General features: G+C 39.2%; 1 protein-coding gene across 1 annotated transcript; it reads left to right on the top strand.

Annotated features, from left to right (window-relative positions):
* Positions 1-8,340: 8,340 nt before the first annotated feature.
* On the top strand, positions 8,341-10,876 carry LOC146471620 (uncharacterized). The gene is made up of 2 exons (XM_085120147.1): positions 8,341-8,699; positions 9,279-10,876. Exons 1-2 carry the CDS (start codon positions 8,538-8,540, stop codon positions 10,092-10,094), a joined length of 978 nt encoding a protein of 325 aa, XP_084976273.1. The 5' UTR covers positions 8,341-8,537; the 3' UTR covers positions 10,095-10,876.
* The last annotated feature ends 8,614 nt before the right edge of the window (positions 10,877-19,490 follow it).

The following is a 19,490-nucleotide window of genomic DNA, read 5'->3' as shown; positions in this document are numbered from 1 at the left end:
ACCTACATCTGCGTTTTGATGTTTTTTTTTTCTCTCGGTATTTCGCAAAATAAAATTCAGTATTTTTATCTTGCTTCTAGCTATCCGGGCGGCGTGTGTTTCCTTTTCAACTGTTTGGAAAGAGAAAAGAAGCCTTCAAAGATCTTCAGTTACAGTAACCTAGGTTACTATCATGTATCCAATCTACAGCACATTCCATGCGACATTAACAAATTCCATCGCAGGTCCACCCACGTCTCGAGTTTCTCCCCTTTTCAGCGCCTCACAAACAAACATCGAGGCTGCGAAGCATTCCGAGAATTCCCGACACACCCACGATTGAAACCGATTAATAATCGTTAAGTAAACACGAGAAACTTCAGGTGGAGGCGATTCCATTCACTTACCTTCAATTCTATTTAATTTGTTCCGCTTAATAAACAAGTGAAATTAAAAGTGACTGTTCCAGAATTTTAAAAAATGGAGAATTAGTGGCTCCTCATGGCTACATACTTCGCTCATTACATCGCTACGAAAAATGCCATGAAATTTATGAATAATCTCACGTTTAGAGGGTCATTGGCGATCACTTGTTCGGAAATCTCCGATGATTAAAAGTTCGGTCTTGGAATCTCGAAAATGCTGACACGATAAATTGTAGTTTATCGCATTCTTGGCATCAATTTTCGGAATCTTGGCGCCTATTCTTGGAGAGGGAAGTCCTGTACTCATCTTCAATCTTGTTAGTATATGAAATACACCTCCTCAAACCGTTAACATAAGCTGCAATTGATATGTTCTGTTATAACCCCGATGTAGGCGTGTGAACATGCATTTAAAGCCCACGAGGTTAATTATAGAAACCGGTGTTATATTTATAACAACAGCGAGTCCCAGCAGTGAAAAATAACTTAAAGCTTACATTACATCAGTCAAGCTAGAACAACGCTTTTTAAAAAATGAGGAAGCGAAAGCTTTGTTTCGTTTGTGTTTCAGTAAAAGCTTACTCCGGGATATTTTTCAAACGGATCGCCGAAATCTCTTGTACTGAATTTTATTGAGGCCTGAAAAGTAGACGATGATAGTTACTTATATGCCTTTAGTCCCCTTGATCCTGAAAAGATCCGAATTAAGGTAACAAGTTCCAGAGTACTTTCTGATAATATATTACCTTGTAAATCTTCTTCATTTACTTTAATAACGTGGCAGTGATTCGATTATAGAGCTAAATCGGAACTGATCGCAAATCGGCTAAACTCTTCACGGAGAGCAACAGTAGAGCGGGCCGGCTGGTCGGTATTCGAATCACTGGATATCACTGGCTAAATGTACATTGGCGTTGAACTCTATTCTTTCTACTTGTGTTTATGTTAGGGGCCCTCATGCTTATGTCACAATAAAGTGTGAACCGGCGCGAGATAAGCACAAGAACTCAGTGCTCAGCTGTACGTATATATCCCTGCAAGTGCAAACCGGTGTAAGACAAGCACTAGCACAGAAAACTAATCAAAAGTACTTTGCGTCTCGTTTCGGTTCACACACGATTCAGTTTCTTACACTTGAACTCCTGCTTGTGCCCATCTGACAAGTGTGATTCAAGCCGGTCTACCTTAACGTTCTTCCTCATCGAGAGTTCCATGAGTTTGATGAATGAATCTAGCCGACTTTGCTCAAGCCTGGAAATACCAGTCGTGTTACAGTCTTCACAAGAAGGAAAAAGTGTTGGAAACTCAGAGTTTTGTGACGGATCTGAGAATATTGGGCACAAAATCCTGCCGAACGTTTTATGATCATGGCACTTTGGAAAAAATTGCTAGTGCTTCCACTACTAATACTACAACTAATACACGCACACATCAAATTAGTGACTTTCCGCGCCAACCGACGAGTTCCATGCTTTTCGAGTTGTAAGTATCCAGTTTGAAATTAAAATCAGTTGTGCCACAGTTCACTTCGGAGAAAGACTTGATTCAGGATTCCACAGCGTGCTATACCGAGCGCCGAGAGTGGTTCAGTATTTCTACTTGAAATGACCCGAAATCAGTGTAAAGTCAAAGAAATTCAGTGTGAGTGGTTGTTTGTGAACAACTAACTTTTAAAAATGCACTCAGTCGGGCTTAAACTGACCTAGAAGGCGTTTATATTTAGTCTGAAGGCGGTGAAGAGTTATCATGAAGACGTCCTCAGCCAGGATGCCTGTTTTCCTTTAGCGAAAATTTAGCCTTGAAATAGTAAAATTCTATTATTTTTTTCTAATACTGCATCAACTTTATCCTCGCACAAGTTGACCCTAATATTGTAAAATTCAATGGCAATCTACTAAACTAACTTCAACTGCATCGAAGTTGAACCTTTCCGACAGAATTCGGTCGTTGTATCAACAGCCACCAAGAATTCTTTTTTCTGTGCAGCTAACCTATTATTCTTCCTTACTTTTTAAAGAAAAATAGGAGAAAATCCACTACTTTACTTGCAGACCTCTCAGTGGCCAGTAATCATGTTCGTAGCGTCTTCGTTTGTTTCAAACTGATAGCCTTCCGTTTTTACGAAGAAGGTAAATAGTACCAATCGTCAATACCCGTACGTTCGTATGTTCAAAGTTTTCCCCAATGACTTCCTCGATTACAGCAGACACCGAGTATCACATGAAAAGTAACTGAGACGGGCTTTGTTTTCAAAAGTTGTCGTCAACATGTTTTTGTAACTTCGAGTACCTGTTTTTATTCGCGTCAATTCATTGCTGAGGACCTCACGTATATTCTAAGAACACATGCACAGCGAATGCAGCTCGGCTGCCCGCGAACGTGACAGGAACTCCAAAGGGCCAAGCTCCGTCGACGACAGAGCGCTGATTCGGTTTGGAAGTTCAAACTTTTCACATGAGAAAATGACAAAACCGAAGCTAAATTAAGACAAGTTGCCGACAAGCTTAGCCGAGTAAGTTTACAGTTGAATTATCAATTGAATCTTTTTGTATACTTCAGTCTACTGAATTAGCTTAGACTCTTTGGATTAAAATGTAACCTTTTAAACTGATGATAGCTGCTGAATTGCACGGCTTTCCTGTTGTACTCCGGCGGTTTATTATGCTGTATGAGGGGTCTAAACTTTTGAATCTGTAGACTGTTGAAATCACTAAATTATGATCATTCAAATGAAACCGTTACTCTGATTAAAGCACAACTTTCCTGTGGTGCTGTTTCAGTATCATGGCACATTTACAAGAGTTTCTTAACTTTTGAGTTGGTGGAGTCTGATAAAATCTTAAGTGTGCCGGACTATCCAAATGGTTAGCATTTTCCAGCTGTGCTGTTTATTATGCTGTACTTTTTTAAGTCCCTGGCCGTTCTGAGTCTGTGCATGGTTAAATCAGAAACTAAAATCTGATGTGACCATTACTGAAGATGAAAGCTGTCTAGTTTAGTAACAGTTTCCGGTGTGGTGAATTTTTATTTTGTAAACTTATTCAGTTTAACTTTTGAGTGGGTGGATGACACTCTAAAGTGTGCGACCTTCCTTAATCAGGGACGCCATACGTCGGGTTCATTTCGATCGATATCTGTTCGAATTTAGTGTCAGCTCAATGAAATAACACTGGAAAACCAATCCCTTAGTTTTCGGAGGGACAAATATCTTGAATTAAAACGCGAATTAAGGTCAGCTAGCATTTTCGTAAAGCTAAGAACAGCTCGTAAATTTGGGAAATAAGATTTCGTTTCCTAAATTAAAACTTTAAATTTTCAACTAAGGCATCCGAACGTCGGTTGGAGGTCCCTGTGTGATGGTAACCGGATTAAAAGCTCAGTGTTGAACACATAAAATGGTTCAGCTGAGTTTTGAAATAAAAGGTTCTTCACTCATCAGCACTCATTGGATTGTGATGACTGTTTTTTGCTTGTTTATGCTTAGCATTTTCCAGAAACAGTTGTGATTTTTCCTAATGGAATTGTTATTTTGAGTCTTCGTGAGAGAATTAGAGTTACATGAAAATATAATACGCCAACGTGAGACGTCTTATTAACCTCCGAAGAAATGAGGAAGCAGTTCGTTTCGTTTGGTACGTGAGAAGCACAACAAAGAACTCAGTTCATTGTGTGTGACTAACGCAGACTGACATGAAGAGTTTTTGGAAATCACGAAGGATTGTTGATGTTTAGAATGCTAAATAATTCTGAGAAAAAATCTAATATACTGTAAGAACCCTTCTCAACCCTTCGTATTTATGCAAAACGGCCGGGTTTACAGTAACAGTTAATGATTTCACACAAGAAACTCCAGTTTACTTAAACAAACATATGTTTTTCCGGAGTCGATTTGGTCATCGTAATTCTACTACAAGTTCGTTCTCTCACAAACTAACCGATTGACTAACGCCAGACAGTAAAGTTCGGACTCAGAACGTAAAGCTGGAATATCGTAAGTGTCCGGCATGAACTGAAAAATTGTGGCTGCTCAACTGGGTTGGCTGCGTGGTGTTTTGATTCGCCGGATAATTAGTTTTATAGAAAGAGGAAAACGCTTACAATGCTCTTTCACTCCTGGTTTCAGTCCAGTAGGAATTTCACGCCGTTCATAAAGACAAGTCAAGTTAAATGCCGGGCTTTATTGAACTTCCGAAACCTAAATACAACTGAGGAATACAACAAAGAATACAAATAGAACAGAGAATACAATCATTTTAGTTTGACGTTTTCGTTCAACAGATAAATTAAGTATCGTATCAGTTCTACATAAACTATTGTATAGAAAAACTCACTTGCATGATGGACCGTATAGCCGGCCACACGTAAAACCGAATCTTGTTCAAGAGAGTTTCCAACTGAGTAAAGGGAATGGCCTTAGTGTCTCTTATCCGAGCAACTTTATGGCTGTTGTTTCATCATTAACAAGATAACTAACTATTAAACCGTTTTGTTCTATAAACAAATATTATTTTGGCACCACGCATGCTGTCTTCGTTGAACACATGAAGCTGAAGCGAAAAAAATCGAGCAATACGAGACGATATTCTACAACTGAACGTGAGTATATTTGATCTGAAAGAATTCTGCGTAACGGCTCGCGGTCTATCGAGCTGGTTATTTGAGGTGGGTATAGGTAAAATAACAAAGCAAGAACGTTGTTCTAACTATTCAAAGAAAGAAAACCAATAATTCAGGGAAACAGAGCTAGCAAAATGCTTGTTCTACTATTATCGGGACGATTCTGCCGAGGAGAGGGAAAGATGCCTGTTTTCTGTTCAAATTCGAGTCCGCTTTAACGGAGTGTTTACTGAGAACTTATAAGCAACCAAACGATCGACAACCAAGTATGCGATATTCAGAATTTTAGTGCCTTATACATCATGAGCGTTTTACAACTAGAAAATCGCAAGATCCAGCTAGTTTGGCATGTATCTACCGTATGAACTACATGATAACGAACGAAATATCCACAGAAACTTACAAACTTATCTGTACTTATACTGAGGGCAAAATCCAATCCATTAAGCTGCAACGTTCATCAGCAATACGCAAATAAGATGACAAACGTCGTCCTACTACAGTCGTGCTCATACTCTCTGTCACCTGAATATTTTTGTTCAGCAGAATGCTGACAGTTTCTCAAGCAGGAAATTCAGCGAAAGCTGTTTGTTACTCGATCCTAAGCCGGAAAACCGCAATTGACGTCAACGGGGCTACGACAGCTCCGCAGGAAACCGAACTAGCCACGATAGGTCACGAAAACTTCCGAAACCACAACGAAAACAAACTAACGCAAAACATGCAGAAATAATTTGAGTAGACGATTGTGGCCCGGAAAATGTGTTTAATACAATTAAAATAACAGTTTTTGTTAAGAAAATATCAATTTTCTTTAAATACCGCGGAAAAGCAGATTCTATCCTTGGCTCGCTTTTCGTATTATAACGATGGTTTATTACTTACACTTTTGGCGTCGCTACTTGATAATCAGCAAATGTAACATGTCACCCACTCCGCGAGTGTAAGTATAGGGGTAGTTTGTATGTGAGTGATTTCTTTTTCAGGTTTTAATTCCACTTCCCAAATCTGCTCGCAAAATCGGTTCACTTTCATCTGCTATAAAAGTTTGCAGTTAAATTTGACGATAAACAGATAAGGAAGAGGATTTTGTAGCGCTCTGTAACAACACCGCTTATCTGACTCAGCACACGCTGTTAAAATTGGCCTTTCTATTTCTAGCGCGCTCTCTGCTGGATATGAATTGAACGGGATTACTGATTTGTCCGGATAACTTCTCTTTGATGCGATGACAGCTAGCACAATTTGCGCTCGCGAGTCGGTGAAAACTATCTTGGGTCTTCTCGATCAGAACAATATGAGAGCAGAAAAACAAAACAAAACAAAGCAAAAATCATTCGCAAACAGAAACAGTTTATATTAATAAACAACGGTGGTTTATGCTTATAAGGAATGAACCACCACACTATCTAGTCTATATCAGTATAAACAGCACAGCGATACTGCACGAGTCCGTGAAGAGGGTTATTTTTGGTACGCTGTGGTTGACCTGTCCACTTGACCCTCAGGCAACGCCCAGTAAAGCCTTTGTTCTTGATCGTTTAGTGCAGTTCTGTAAACAGTCTGTTATCCCAGACTTCGGAAGTTTTTCAATGACCCTATTCTTTACCGCGCCGCGGTCGGCAATCTTCGGCTCCGCCTACGAAGTTAATACTCGAACGCCCCCTACTTGGATATCGGCTTTCGACATTCCGATGCTATTTACGGTTTCCTGCCGAAACATCTCGTTGTCTTATCGGTATCTCGAGCGTGAAAAACGATAGCTATCGATGTTGAGTCTGGAATTCACGATAATTTCTTCGAGATTTTGATATTTCTGAACAAAACAAAGTGGTTGAAATTTTTGTCGTTCTTTTCGATCTCGACACAAGCGGTCAGATTTCTGTCAAAGCTAAAGTATTGCTTTCACCCAATATCCACTTTAGCCTTGATGAAAAAGTTGTTTATCCAAGTTTAGAGCTAACAACCATTTCAAGCTTTCCACTCTTGACTAGCTGTGTTGTGATTCAAGTGAATCTAGCTCGTGTTTTCAGTTTTCGTTTAAATTTGTTTTTCCAATTACGAAGTTTTTGAGCCTTATTAAATTTGTACTTCAGAATTCTTGGCAGTCCCTCAAAAGGCTAAACGGTTACATTTTTACATTGTAACGAATTAGCGTTGGAGCGTTACGCCTTCCTTCAATTTCCATTGTGGTAGGTCGGCCGGAGGAAGTGCAAATTATCTTGATGAACTCCGTAACTTCCTCGGCTGTGAATATTAAATCTGAGGCAGAGATCGAGAATACTTACAGTCTGTCGTAGTGCTCCAATATACAAGGACATCCCGATGTAAACAACGGACAAAATTAACGCGGTTTATTTTGGTAAACCCAGCCCCTGACACTTTCTATGTATATATTTATAGTGTTGTTTTGACTGGTAAAAATTTTCGCGCGCTTTGGCGGGTGAAAACATTGCGCTTTGGGTTCAATTTCAAACTAATAAAAGCACACGAATTTAAGCTTAACAACATGCTTATTTTTGGAATGCTCTTTTCTTGCGATAATTTACAAATCTTTGATCAACTAATATGATTAACACAAGCTAAGCAGAACGAAGCGTTTTATCAATAGCTATAGTGACCCGACCTTTCGATATCAGTTGTTCGGTCTATTGATAACCACTTGTGACGTCACACTCGTGAGAGATCGCCACTTCCCGATTTGGTCATGTTTTCCGACGATGTGCACCATAACAATTATTTTCCCACGATCCGACAAACAATACCTTGTTTTGGTCGAGTGACTTGATTATTGTTAAATGTCCCTAAGGAATAATTAGATGTTCTCGGGCCATTTAACTGTCGTTTTGAAAGCTGCCGAAGGTTAAGGCTTCGCTTGAATACCACAATAAACACAAGATCGTACTGTTTTAGATCACTCGGAATACCGATGGAATGCAGGTTCGAGGAATCTTCCAGCAGTCATTCAATCAAATGAGGTGAAATTACAACCTGCCATTGTCTTGGATGTGTTTATTTTAACAGACAAAGGATTCATTTCAAACGTCAACTTTCTAATAATCAAGTTGTTTTGATCGCTCAAAGAATTATTCCGGGCTATCGCCTCTCAGCCAATCAAATTGCGCAAAGATTACTTTATGATGACCCCCGACGCCTAATTGCTCTCCATTGACGTCATCAAGAGGACACCTTTCCAAATTGCTCCACTATGATTGGCTCAGAGCTCGACCCAAGGGAATACGCATTGTTTTTCGCCAACCGCAATGAGATTTGGCCGCCAACACGCCTACATTTGCCATATTTGGTCACGAAGAAGTCGAGCAATCTACTCGAACAAGCATATAAAGCAATGTCTTCGTTCAATTCAAATCAACATTAGATCGGAAACTGAACTGGAACAGTTAGATCACCATTGAGAAAAGTCAAAACAACTGCCAGTTGGACATACTCAATTTTTGTCTGATTACTAACAGCTGAGAGAGACAAGTCAGGGTATTTTACACCGATCAAGTCGCAATGGCCCTCGCAAGTTTACCCGTGTCAGTCATTCAAGAGGCAAGAACAGTCATCGATGGCGCTTCTGAGTGTGATTTGGCCACCACTGTTCATAACTTCGTGCGGCCGGCAATTCCAAGCGCGCAATTCACATCTATGGCAAAACTCGACGAAGTGCAACAGGTTGGTTGAATATTTTAAACAGAGCACGCGAATTCCTTTAGTTTGGTTGTGAAATAATATTCGCGCGACAAGAAATTCGCTACGCTAAACAGGACACAAGAGTCCACTGAAGCGTAACCGCTTACTCGAATTATTGCCCAGTCGAATTTTCTTGGTATTTTTTTAATCAAAGGCGCGTGAAAACTATTCGTTAAAATTTAATGTGTTATCGGAACGTGGGACGATGTTTGACGGAAAGTGATTTAATAAATGCTCGCGAAATGGTTACAATTATTTTTCTAATCAATGTTCAGCACGCCTGATCAAATTGATCGAGTTGTTTATTGCGCTGAACTTTTCTTTCTCGTGTAAAGTTCAGTTAAAATATTTATTCCTTGAAATTAGTCATCGCCGATTGAACTTTTGAATAACAAAAAGAGTTGAAGGTAGGATATAGTACAAGGTAACCAACATCAATCTCAGTGAAATAAACAACTCGGTAATTACAAGCGCACGCACCGAATCAAGCGCCATCTTTGACAACTCAATATGCGAGATTGTTTGATCGGTTCCTGACGTTAGATTGTTCTCTCTTATTAGACGATGTGGGAAATGGAAAGATATCTTCAAGGTACAGCCCCCTCGCCTCTGACGATGAGCCCGCTGATAACAAGAAAGAGAAAATTTCGACGTGAAAGCGCGAACGTCGTAAATGACTTTTTTACGTTCGACGATGATTCAAGCGATGACTGTGTCATTGTGGATAACAACAACAACGCAAATCCGTTCCCAGTCGTTCCAGAGAAAGTTTTCGTGTCCAATGCGGACACATTCTCGCTTCCTCCGGCATTTACGAACACTACAACAATCACAACGATCAACCCAGTCCCCGTTAATGTTATAACGAGTAATATTGCGCTAGGGAATGACAGCCGCTCACAGTACCATCAACTTAAAGTTGTTCAACCTCCTCCGGATTATACAGTGATATATCCTCCAACACCGCCGAATTCCAACCCCGGATCACCAGAAATGGCAACCCAGCAGATATACCTCGGACCTCTGGGCCCACCACCGCCTTACACTCCACCAACTGTACTGCTGCCACATCGACGAGGCTCGCCAGAACTTCAGCGAAGAAGGATTCACCATTGTGAACATCCTGGCTGTAAGAAAGTGTACACTAAAAGCTCGCATCTCAAGGCTCATATGAGAACTCATACGGGAGAAAAACCGTATAAATGTACCTGGGAAGGTTGCGAGTGGAGGTTTGCTCGCTCAGATGAGCTTACTAGGCATTATAGAAAGCACACTGGAGCCAAACCGTTCAAATGTCAGTTTTGCGACAGAGCTTTCGCAAGATCGGATCATTTGGCTCTGCACATGAAGCGTCATCAACCACAGCAACAGTCTTGAGCGAAGAAGAACGCAAACTTGAACACGACGGGCAATGATAATTTGCCGTGCCATTTGTTTTGAACTCAGGAACTTTGTTAGAGTGGTCATTTCAAAATGGAGAACGTTGAGTCGGGGGTTGATCACACATAATCACCGTCGTTCATTAAACTCTTAACCTCCTCAATTTTGAGTCAAGCTGAAAAATGGAAGAGTCTTCTAAGATCACCATTCCAGTACAAAAACAAAGTTAAATTGATCAGAAAGTACTGCTTGATGGCTTTCATTTAGATGGTCTACCAATAATTTCCTTTGTAGAAAAACAGGTAGACCACACTACGTGATTCGACGAGGGACAGAAAGAGTTTAGTGAACAATGAAAAATACTGAAAATGATGATCAGTTTATCACGATTTTTTGTGGTGTATTTGAAAATGTTTCAATATTGAACTTCATCCAACGTTTTGTTTTAAAAGCCACAAGAGGAAATGCAAAGTCAGCTTAAAATTTAAGCACAGAGATCAGGTTTATATTTTAGTACTTTGTACTTTGAACAAGGACTGTCGTTCCTTCACAACACGAGGATTTTCTCCAAGAAAAAAAAAAAAACAGAACACCGCGAAAAATATTTTGTGTACAAGAGAGACACATCTGTAAATAAGAAGTTTGCCAAAAGAGAAAAGAAAAGAGATGTATTTTTATGTAATGGAATTTTTAGAGGTTATATTTATATGATACTTTGTTATTTTATTCAAGAGACGCATCGACTATGAAATAAATAAATAAAAGAACAGTTGGAATTATATGTTGTGTGTGGCTTTTTGACACGAACGAAAAGGGTCAGAATGAAAAATACTCTGCATTGTGCAACTTGTTTTGGCTCGATTGGAAAAAATGTTGCGGTCTGCAAATCTGTTGTCAAAATGACGATATTATATTATTGCAAAACTCGTCGCCATTCTCCCCAGGGGTTAGTCTGCGAGCTTTGTTGCTCAATACTTTAGCGGTAAGATTTACTGCACGCAATGGTTATCATTCAGAAGCACACTGCGTTTATCAGAATTTATCTTAATCTTTTAATTCATGTGTGCGGTGGTTAGCTCGAAAGCTATGCTTCTCTAACCACAGCACACTTCCCCCTCATCTTCTTGAATGTTTTCCTACTTAAAAAATTAACAAAATTTCGAAGTGTGAATATGAACTGAAAAATGAAATGAAAATACCTTTAAACCGTACCGAGCACCGCTACGTGAAAGCAATGATTTGGCACTTTCGTTTGAATGGTTGGTGAATGGATTTCGAGCACAGAACTCAGGAATAAGCAACACTACAGCGAAACTCAACGATTATCCAGAGACCGAAAGCCAAGAATTGAAGCGCATTGAAGACTGAAATGGAATTGCGGAAGAAAGTTTACATACTTTAGGATCAATATGAATGAAAAAGTAAATGATATACCTCAGCTCTACTGTATAATTTTGACAGTTCCGCTGTGCAAATACACTTGAAGATGTGCCCGCAAGCATCCATTTCAGTGAAAACCCTCTTGCTTAATTTCGTGTTTAAACGCACAAGTCTATCCGATCTCGTAGAGATAAACTTTCAGAGACGATTTTTGTCAGTTGGATTTTGTCTATCACTTATCGGTCACTTTTTATTACTGAGCTAGTCAAGACCAAAATCACGCTCTCTCACAAAAAGTGTTACTCTGTCTTGTTCTTTTAACGGATTTAAGAACGCAGAAATGGTAACACTGTTTAGCCAACAGCAAGTCTATTATCTGTGGACTTTATCGAGAATGCGATTAAAAGTTTTGGAAACTTGCGCCGAGGTATACGAATGGCGACGGGGTATAAACAAGATAATTAACACTCAAGATTCACTAAGTCTTCTGCTCACAGTAAACCACAAGTCATCATTGGCTCCGTTTTTTTTTTTTTTTTTTTTTTTCTTTTTCAATTCAGTTTGCGCGGGAAGCAGGCTGGTAAATAAGTTATAATAAACCAGACCATAAACCACTTGGGCCAAAGATAGTGTAAAGACACTCTCGCTTCGATTCATTGATTGCTTTTTTATCTTAACCATTTCCTTTCTTTTTGATAACTTGACGCAGTAACAGATCAAGAAAGAGTGGTCGGAGACGACTGCATTTCCTTCGTCACGCAAAGTTTGACAAGAGGACGAAAATAATGAAAACTGAAGGCTAAAAGAAAGAATTCTAAGGCAGAAGTTAGTGCCTTTTTCGCTGTTTTATATAGCTGAAATTCGAGAACATTTAGTTCCCAGACTCTTGACTGTCTGATGCAAGAAAAAAGAGATACAAAACACTTAGAAGAGGTCTTAGAACAATGGCGAGTTGCCTGTTGTGCAGTGCAATGTCAAGTTTAAATTAAAGTTTTGAAAATTATGTTGAGTATATGTTGCTCGGTTAAAGCTGAGAAAAAAAGACTGCACTGCATAGTGCACTTCACCAGTTTCCAGTAACTGGTGTATTTCATGCTTCCAAGTTTGTTTTTATACCATCTTACTGGCATTTGAATTTGACTTGGTAGGCCGGTGACAACAGTTAGAAGAGAAACAAACTTTAATCGGCTCCGGTACGCCTCAGATAACCACAATTATTGCGTGTTATCTATCATTTCAGTCTTCCCTTATCATATTTCTACTCGGCTTTTCATCGGATGTCACCGGTAAGTTATTCAAAGTTCCTGCCGTCTGCTATGATTCCGTTCGTGCAAATATTCATGACTGCAAGGAAAAGAAAATTGAGAGGCCGACCACTGAACCACTTTGAGGTTTCCCCTTGAATATCAGTATTAATTAATAACTGTAGATTTAACGCCCACCTATTAGATTTAGCCAATTTATGCACTCATTAGAAAACGGCAAAAACAGCTGAAAACTGGATTTAGGGTTTTTCAGCCGAAGTCCCTACGTTTGCGGTAGCGATGACCAATCAAATCATCGTGATTGACCTCAGACATTGTCACTTTGTCAAATGGACATACAGGGACCTATTCCATTCCATACCGTGTCCTGTGTCCTGGAGAACTGTGCGTCTTGTTAGAGAACATAAGATGACTGAACGTGGAGAACTAAAGTACAGCAGAACGAACCAATTAAGTCTATCTTCGAGAAGATGCCTAAAGGGACACAGTATAACAAGTAGGGACCAACTTCGCGCGCCGTCTTTCTTAAGAGGGAGCTGAGTAGATGAAGTTAGAGAATACATTCTATCGGGGACCAACTTAACGAACCGTTTTTCTTAGAGATGGTGGAGGGGAGGGGGTATGATGAGCTACAGCAACCGATAACCTACTGCATGAGTCAGTTTCTTATAAGGATTTCCGTCTAAGAAGATATCATAACTGATAAGAAGCCGGGACTGATGCTAGGCCAGGAGCGATGCTCGATCAGTGTACACCAGGCCATTGTACTGTTCTGTTTAGCACCAGTCTATTGACTGCGTTGTCCTACTATCGAGTTTATAATTGTGTTGTTGTTGTTGTTGTTGTTGTTGTTGTTGTCCTTTACCAAGTGCATACTGTCTTCGATCTACTGTTTAATATTTGCAATCTAATTCGGAACGTATGGTACGCTACCCACTTCGCTTCATGCAGAGACAAACTTTGATCTGAGATACTCAGTGTAGTAAGAGGGGAGTTAGTTTTCAGTTAATCTTACATTGTAATGGACTCAGTGGAGGGTGTGTGTTTCCCACTAGTTGGTTTACATGCAGGAAAATCCAGATTTTTAACAGCAGAACAACACTGTTTAATGATGAGTTTATGTCTCCCATCATTCGTCTGTTGCAATGATCGGACTTAAAATACGATAAAAATTTATACTAACAGAAAACTGCTCAATAGGAAGTGTTTAATTTACCGATGATTTAAGCGGATATCATACCTAACTGTCGTGTTTGATAACATGTGTTTGTTATAGTGCAAACAAGCTTTTTGAATTCAATTCACACCCAATTTTTGTAACTTAACTGTTAAATGGGAAGTATTGATGATCAATTTGGTTTCCTTTTCCTCAAATTATTTTTCAGGTCAATATTGTTGTCGCACTAACACGTTCTTTCAGCTTCCTTACGAACGCGAAGTCTGTTAAATAAACAAGACAATTTTGATGAGATTATGTGCACGAAAACAGTAAAATGAGTCAGTACCCTGACGGTGTACCAGAAACTTTCGTGTGTAAGGCTACCTCTGCTCAAAGCTGCCGATGCCTATTATTATTGTTCTTAGTTAATTTTGCGTGGGTTTGGAATTTCAGTAAATTAGATCTGGCGAAAATAAATCCGCATTAACAAACGTAAGCATATTACTCACTTTCTTTGCCATTTTTGTAGCTAGGATAACATGATAACAGCCGATTAAGATCTTCTACGGTTTATAACAGCTTTTGTTATCGACAATAAAATAAAAGGAAGCAGTTTACCAGCCGGACCCCGCAATTTTGTTACTACGGAAGTGAATCATCGGTGGATATCGCGTGATATTTCCTATTGTACTCTAATAAATCTCGCAAAGACTGAATGCAATAACACTATTATTGCATTCAATGGATTGCACTAAAAAAAAATGAAAAAAGAACAACAACCTTAGTTATCTACCTACAAATGCCTGTCGTACTTATCTTGAACAGTTTATAATTCTTATCTTGTCTTTTTCCGATAAATCTTGGAATTGTCTTCCAACACACATTACTGGTTTATCTAGCTTTCCTACCTTCAAGAAACTGAACGAATGTGCAAGTTTTTAATTAAAAGAATTCTGTATTGTTCATGCCGAACATACGCAGCACCATTTTGCATTCATGTGACCTTTTTCATGATATCAGCCCGATGGTTTCTTGAGGTCTACTCGCCATATCTTTGCTGCTACTTTTGTCTTTAATGTATTTTATGGCAAATAAAGATTATGATATGATCTTCTACGTTTCGTTTCATCATCCCCAAACCCAAAGCAGATTTTTAACCGATAACACGCTAAATCTTCCTGTGAATGATCGTAAACGCAGAGAAATCCGCTGTTGTAGGCATTTTAAGTAGATTTTGCCGACTTCAATGAGGTCGGCACAAGCTGTACGTAAAAGCTCATTTCCCCCAACATAATGATTTGGCAGTGAAAATATAATACCTTTATTCTCTGCTCTTCATCTGGTTTAAAGTACGGCTGGAGTATACATATGTATGCCGGGTTATCGCTAATTTAGGAGAGCAGAAGTTACTTCACGCGTCAGGATAACATATAAGGTTGGATTTACGATATTGCAAGGCTAACTGAGTATTTTTGGTAGGGGTGTGCGACCCGGTCCTCTTAACCCTAGCCCTATTTTAGACCAAGATAGGGAATATTTCGGTACCCTTTTCCAAGTACTCTTTTACTGACAGACCTGGGCTAGCTGTAAAATTCATATCTATTTTTAGGCCTAGTCTCTAGAATCCATTATCCATTTCTGTAAAATCCCATATCCGTTTTCAGCCTTTCAGGCCAAACCGTTAAAATCTATACATTATTTCAGATTAAAACGGCTTAAAAACGACATCCATTGACGCCGCACATACCTATATAGCTTATGATAGGGAAGTATCTTTCCCTGCTTCGACTTTTACGGTATCATGATCTTTTACTCTGAATACCTTTAAAACGCGCGGGTTTGTTATGTAGTATATTAAGCAGCAGGAAGAGTGTTACATCCGATTTCCAAACACCGAGAAGTCAGTGGGCAGAAGAAACAAGGGGCAACCGAGTTTTTCAGTTAAAACCAACTTCAAGGTGTTTGGAAACCGGATGCAACAATCTTTCGAGTGTTAATTTGATATAATTAACTTCTCAAACCGTTAACAATTCTTGGAGAACTGATTCAAAGCAAAAGTTCACCAAATCTAACCGGATAATTAAGATCACATTTCGAAATCTTCTTCACGGTATAGTGATTCGCCAAGACATGGCTGCGAAAGGCGGATGGTAACGTGATTGCACGTGATTAGCGCGCATTCACGATAAAAGTCTAATATTCTTGTAATTTGTTTAGTTTTTTAGGTGATCGAGTGATCAACTTGCTAAGCAACAATAAGAGAAATTTTTCTGATCATTTCTGAGTGATTTTTTCTCACGGTCCCTGTAAAACTCTGAGCCAAAATGAGTAAGGCCTGTTCTCCTACGAAGACCTATATAATTTGTTGTGTTCAGGTTGAGCTTTTATTAAGCCCTCTGCGCATCTCTTCATAATACAACGGGGTATTCATTTCAAAGACTAGAAATACAGATTGAAATACCTCAGTTCATTATAATTAATTTGATAGAGGCAAGGTTGGTTTACCAAGTGTTATCTGTATTTCATATACAGATATCATTCACTAATCAACAGAATTGGGCTAAGTCATGATCGACCCAACCCTTTGTACAACTAAGAGCTCAGCGTTTAGGCTAGCTCGCCCGAACATTGCTACTGAAATATTCCGAGATTATATGGTAAACAAGTGTTAGCTCGGGGCATGTAAATAATGAAGAATGAACCGATCTTATATTGTGCTCAATTTCTTCACCGATTATAATGACCTATCTGATCACGTACGATGATTTTCAGTCAAACCGTTGTTATTGTCATGCATCGGTAATCATAAAAAGATACTAAACCAAAAACCAGTTTTCATGCAAAACAACTTTTATTTTCACCATTTTGATGCATATCGCCCCAAATCCTCAATTTTCTTTCTTTTTCGTTTTAATCTCATCGTCACAGCAAGCTTCATCGGTGGTCGGAGCAAGGGAAGTTTGCAACTTTGGCTAAAAATAGTCAACAAGCAGGCTCGCGTGAGTAGATCAATACAATTTCCGGGGGCACGTATATTCAAGAGATTAAGCTCAGCTTTTAAGGCAAAGAAAACAAAATTTTCTAAGACGTTCAGAGAAGCAATATTGATGGACTCGTGCTGTCGTGCCGAATGCTATCACGCATGAATAAGACATAATTTATGAAGACAAGAGCTTCAAGTGGGGAAAAGAAAATCAGCTTACTAAACACACAAGGAGAAGAAGGCGAAGAATGAGATCAAGAAGAAGAAGAAGACTTTTATTCTTCTTTAAAACTCAAATGCACTACAAAAATATTGCAAAGGAGTGCTGAAGTTTTCGCGATATAGGCAACGGTTACAAACTCGATACTCTTGACTTCTTGCCGACTGAAAATGAATAATGTACCTTTTATAAAAGCAAGCCTACTGAACTTATAAATACAATAAGGACTACGTAGAATTTTGCATTTAATGCACACAGGAATTACCGGGTATATAATCAACCCAAACTCGTGAATCAGTATAGTGGTTGGCGAGTGTTCAGTAAATACTGATAAAATTTCCGGAGCGCATCTCCATAGCTGACGGACCACTAACAACACTCCAAAACAAATTTCTCACGCGAAAATCAAACGCATCAGCCAAGCTTCACGCCAACGAAAATATTTATATTTCTTTTTTCGTTTTCGCAGATAACCGCAGTGTCATACATTATTAACCTTTACACTAAAATAAACTGAAGCGGTGCACGAAGTCGACGTAGCGGTTTTTTACGTCTGATAAAAGTGTCTTTTCATTTTTCAAGCGTTGCCAAGATAAGGTTTCATTTTCGCAAATCTCAAGATACCACTGATAAAATTGGTCCCACTTCGGGGTTTTATCAGTATGCAACATTTACACAACGTTTGCAAAATTTGAAGCCCAAACTCACAAATACTGTCATGGTTTAGCTTTGAAAAGTTTACTAGTTTCTCCATAAACGCTGCATTCTTTTCACACGTCACGTCAACGCTGACATACAAATTTTCGCTGCTTTTTGCTAAACACCCTTCATCGAGACAATAAAGGAACTTTGAAACTTGAAAAAAACTGAGTTTCCTTTACATTTTTTTCTGAGAGATTAACGTCAGATGATGGCACGGTTTGGCCGTGAGCGGAAAGTTTAACTGAAATTTTCCTCGTCTATAGAAAGAGGAAGCAGACTGTTGTGGCTTTCAAAGTGTTCTTGGAAATGGGCCCAATAAATCAACGACCTTCCTTTGCTATCAATCTTTCATTTTTTAGGAAAGAGTTTTCCACTGGAACCTGAAAAAGTTTCACGGTTCTTTGACTTGAAAACAAACCACTATTAACAGCGTGTATCGGTTCGTTAAACGAATTAGAGAGGGGTCTTCTTGACCGCCTTTGAAGCTTACCGTGTAGCCCATATACTGCACGAATTAATAACAGTGATCCTTGAAATCTAAAGTGCTCCGCGAGCTCAATATAGCAGCACCCGATATAGAGGCAAAAGAGAATGGAACTTGCTACCATTTCAGCCCGGCGGCGTTCAGGACTTTAGGTTTGGAAATGTGGAACAAATAACCGTAAGCACGTGGTCGGTTTGCTGCCCACAGAACAAAGTACACGGAGAATTAAGTCAAACAGTGCCAAAATTTAAAATAGAAATGAAGTTTGGTAATCGGTATTTAAAAAATAAATATATTGAAAAACAAACAATAACACCAGAGAACTTAGCTCTGTTCATTAACTTCCACATGAACTGAATGTCACTGTTAAAGCATTACGTCTATAGCCCAAGTGAGAAACTGGCCAAGTGCCTTGTACAGCATAATAAACAGTACCACAGGAAAGTACAGCTCAGTTGCTTTCATTCGAATGGTCACACTTTAGGATTTCATCCACAGGTTCAAAAGTTAGAACCACCTTGTACAACATAACAAACAGCCCCGGAGTAAAGTTCTGCTCAGTAGCTTTTATTAGAATGGTCACATTTAAGGCTTTTATCTTCACGCTCAAACGTTGGTTCTAACCATTCTAATGACACAACTCCGACTGATTTTAGCCTTAAAAAGTTTAGCTCGCACCGTGATGATTTCCAAATTTTGGGTGCTTTGTCTATTTTGCGACGGACGCACATGACCGCACATGCATGAAGCACGTATCGGAGACCCATCGGGGCACAAGAGGCTAATATTCCATGTTAGCACACGCGTGCCTTTGCATGTAATTAATCGGTGTTTTATATTAGCTTTTGCGCACTGAATCATCAAAAAAAGCACAGCTTTCAGACTGAGATGCTCGAATTACGTATACACTCATATGGCTCTCAGTAGAATTACACTACAGGCCATTCACCGTGGCTGCTTTACGACATAATTAAAACTTTTTCAAAGCTCTTTTGTTTAGCTTGTTATTGGTCTAGCTCTGAAATGTTTGCGGTAAACAACAAGACTTTATCTGATTAAGTAATCATCCCAGCACTCAATTGATTCTAAAACAAGTAAGCAGTAAAGTTAATCAGTTCGTGATTATTTTCATAGTTCTTTTAGTTTGGTTTTTACGGTACACTGAGTACAAAATTATATCACAATTGCGAGAATTCTTTC

This window comes from Pavona decussata, unplaced genomic scaffold (genome assembly GCF_977016875.1).
Source record: "Pavona decussata unplaced genomic scaffold, jaPavDecu1.1 SCAFFOLD_102, whole genome shotgun sequence".
Lineage (NCBI taxonomy): Eukaryota > Metazoa > Cnidaria > Anthozoa > Scleractinia > Agariciidae > Pavona > Pavona decussata.
Note: the sequence above shows the minus strand (reverse complement) of the source record. Positions and strands in the feature narration are given on the sequence as shown.